The sequence below is a fragment of the Hibiscus syriacus genome, unplaced genomic scaffold, assembly GCF_006381635.1.
Source record: "Hibiscus syriacus cultivar Baekdansim isolate YM2019G1 unplaced genomic scaffold, ASM638163v2 tig00010865_pilon, whole genome shotgun sequence".
Lineage (NCBI taxonomy): Eukaryota > Viridiplantae > Streptophyta > Magnoliopsida > Malvales > Malvaceae > Hibiscus > Hibiscus syriacus.
The window spans coordinates 216,166-218,577 of NW_024062233.1; the positions used below are offsets into that span (position 1 = coordinate 216,166).

At 36.3% G+C, this 2,412-nt stretch overlaps 1 protein-coding gene across 1 annotated transcript; it reads left to right on the forward strand.

Moving 5' to 3' along the window:
- Nucleotides 1-539: 539 nt before the first annotated feature.
- Nucleotides 540-1,899, forward strand: LOC120204337 (transcriptional regulator SUPERMAN-like). The gene has a single exon (XM_039204434.1). The coding sequence runs from the start codon at nt 685-687 to the stop codon at nt 1,408-1,410; it is 726 nt and encodes a 241-aa protein (XP_039060365.1). The 5' UTR covers nt 540-684; the 3' UTR covers nt 1,411-1,899.
- Nucleotides 1,900-2,412: the final 513 nt, after the last annotated feature.

The window sequence follows — 2,412 nt, forward strand, 5'->3', positions numbered from 1 at the left end:
CTTTCATGATCAATTCCCTCCAATATAAAAACATTAGTCCACAATTATTCTTTCATCGATCACAACTTTACTCAAACTATAAAAAAAAAAATACTCACAAAAACGCAGTCTTATTTTCATCCATATATATATAGTGTACACATTGAATTTCATATAAAATAAAATATCAAGTAATATATATCAATGAGAAGAAATAGTATATTAATAATTTATAAAAGTCACTATTAATACATTACATATAAATTTATGTAGTCTTGAGTATATATATTAAATTTTATATATAATCAAATTCTAAACTAAGATTGATAATTAATTAAGAAAAAAATTCATGTCATCTAAAAATTATATAATAATTAAGAATAGTAATACATAATTAAATTGTAGAGGAGGAAATGCATGAGAAATTTGAGGCAATAAAAAAAGTTGGCGTTGCAGCCGAAGTATGACATGGTCCTTGCAAGCATAGAGGAATAGAAAAGCTAGTTGAGTTGAGGTGAGTGAGCCAATTAAGCTAATTAAATATAAATACAACAAAACATCCAAATGCTTGGTACAAGATTTGGGCGATATGCCCGGTGTTAGGGTTTCATTTTGTCTCTATCTTTAAGCCCATCCTCTCTGTATTTTACCCATTTCATTCCCTTCATCAAACCTCCATAACCTATCTTAAATGTTTCCAGTACCATGGCTGGCCTTCTCTCATTGAACCACCATCAAAACTTAGCTCAATTTCAACAAAATCAGACCCATCATCTTCGTCTTCAGCCTAACCCTATTCCCACTGCTGGCTCCTGGATGTGGAACCCTAAGGCTCAACCCCATGAACCAGATGACGATTCATGGGAAGTCCGGGCCTTCGCAGAGGACACCGGTAACGCGATGGGCACGACTTGGCCGCCGAGGTCGTATACTTGCACTTTTTGCAGACGGGAATTCAGGTCAGCTCAAGCACTTGGTGGTCACATGAACGTGCATCGCCGTGACAGGGCTCGGCTCCACCAAATACAGCCACCTGGTGGTGTTACTGTTCCGTTAATCAACCAAGCCTCACCGTCTTCGACTACTCAAGAATTCGCCACAAGTAGTGGCTTGTGCCTCCTATACCAATTACCTAGCCCTAATGGGGTTTTTACTTATCCGCCTATTAACAGTGCATGTTCCTTTGATTCACCTTCGACCCTTCTCTCCATTTCGCCATATCATCCTTCTAACAACTCGAAGGTGGCGGCGCCACCGTCGATAAATTTTCCAGCGACGCCTCTGGGGTTGAATAGTTCTTCTCTTAGTTACTCAACAAAAGCCAAAGCCGAATCTTCAAGCACTTCTGCCGCCGGTACTAATCTCAAGGAAACATCAATCGAAGATCTTGATCTAGAGCTCCGACTAGGGCATAGTCCAACAACATCTTGAAGAAAAAAGCAAAATAACAAAATCAAAGAGCTCGAGTGTGCAATTTTTATCTTTACATATTTGCCAGTTTTTGATTAACTTGGTGTGAGATTTTTTTTTCTTGTTTTTCCATCAATGCTTGGTATAATTTTTTTATTATTATGTGTGAAAGTTGAAGAAAAGAAACAGCAAATGCTGTAAATTCAAAGAAGAAGGATATTATTATTATTATAAGAAGAGGAAGAAGAAAGGAGAAGGAGATTAGGGTTTGCAGTGCAGTGTCATTATCTGGGCTACAGGTTTTTTCTGAATAGATTCAGTGCCTCCCCCTTCTCTCTCTAGGCTTGTTTTTCCGTGGGCTTGTTTACATTAAACACTAAACCAATGCCATTTCCATTATTTTCTTTTTTTCCCTTCCAGGTTTCAAGGCTTCGACTTGTCTGATTCAACGACCCATGTAGCACACCTAGTTTTGAAGAGCAAGTTTTTCTACAGGAATTTTCTACATACAGAATGACTCAAACTCGAGACCTTACTTAAACGTTATCAAATTATTTTAGTATTACCATTATTTTCTGCATTTGGGGAAACTAAATACTTTTATCAAAATAGAAATAAATAAAATTTCTGGGTAACACTTAAAATTTCTTCATTCCCGTTATTCTTTTTCTTGGTTTATAAGCTGATATATGCTATGCTACTCTCCTGATCAGGTGTGTAGGATATAACTAATCTCATTACTACAGCATTTATACTCTATTGTTGCTATATTTATTTCTTATGGTTTGGTTGATCATGTGTCTGTGGAGTTTGTTTAGCTTTCTCAATGTCTGGTTGTGCAGAAAAATGGTCTCTTATTTTGTTTTGTGTACTTGATCCAGCCCCTAGTTGAGAATACCCTTTTCCTCCGCCTAGAATTAAGAAGGTTTTTAATGAAACTCTTAACTATGATTTTCTGTTTCGAGCAAAAAAGAAAGGCAAACATATTGGATGATAGAATTAAATGAATTCGTCTTGAAATTA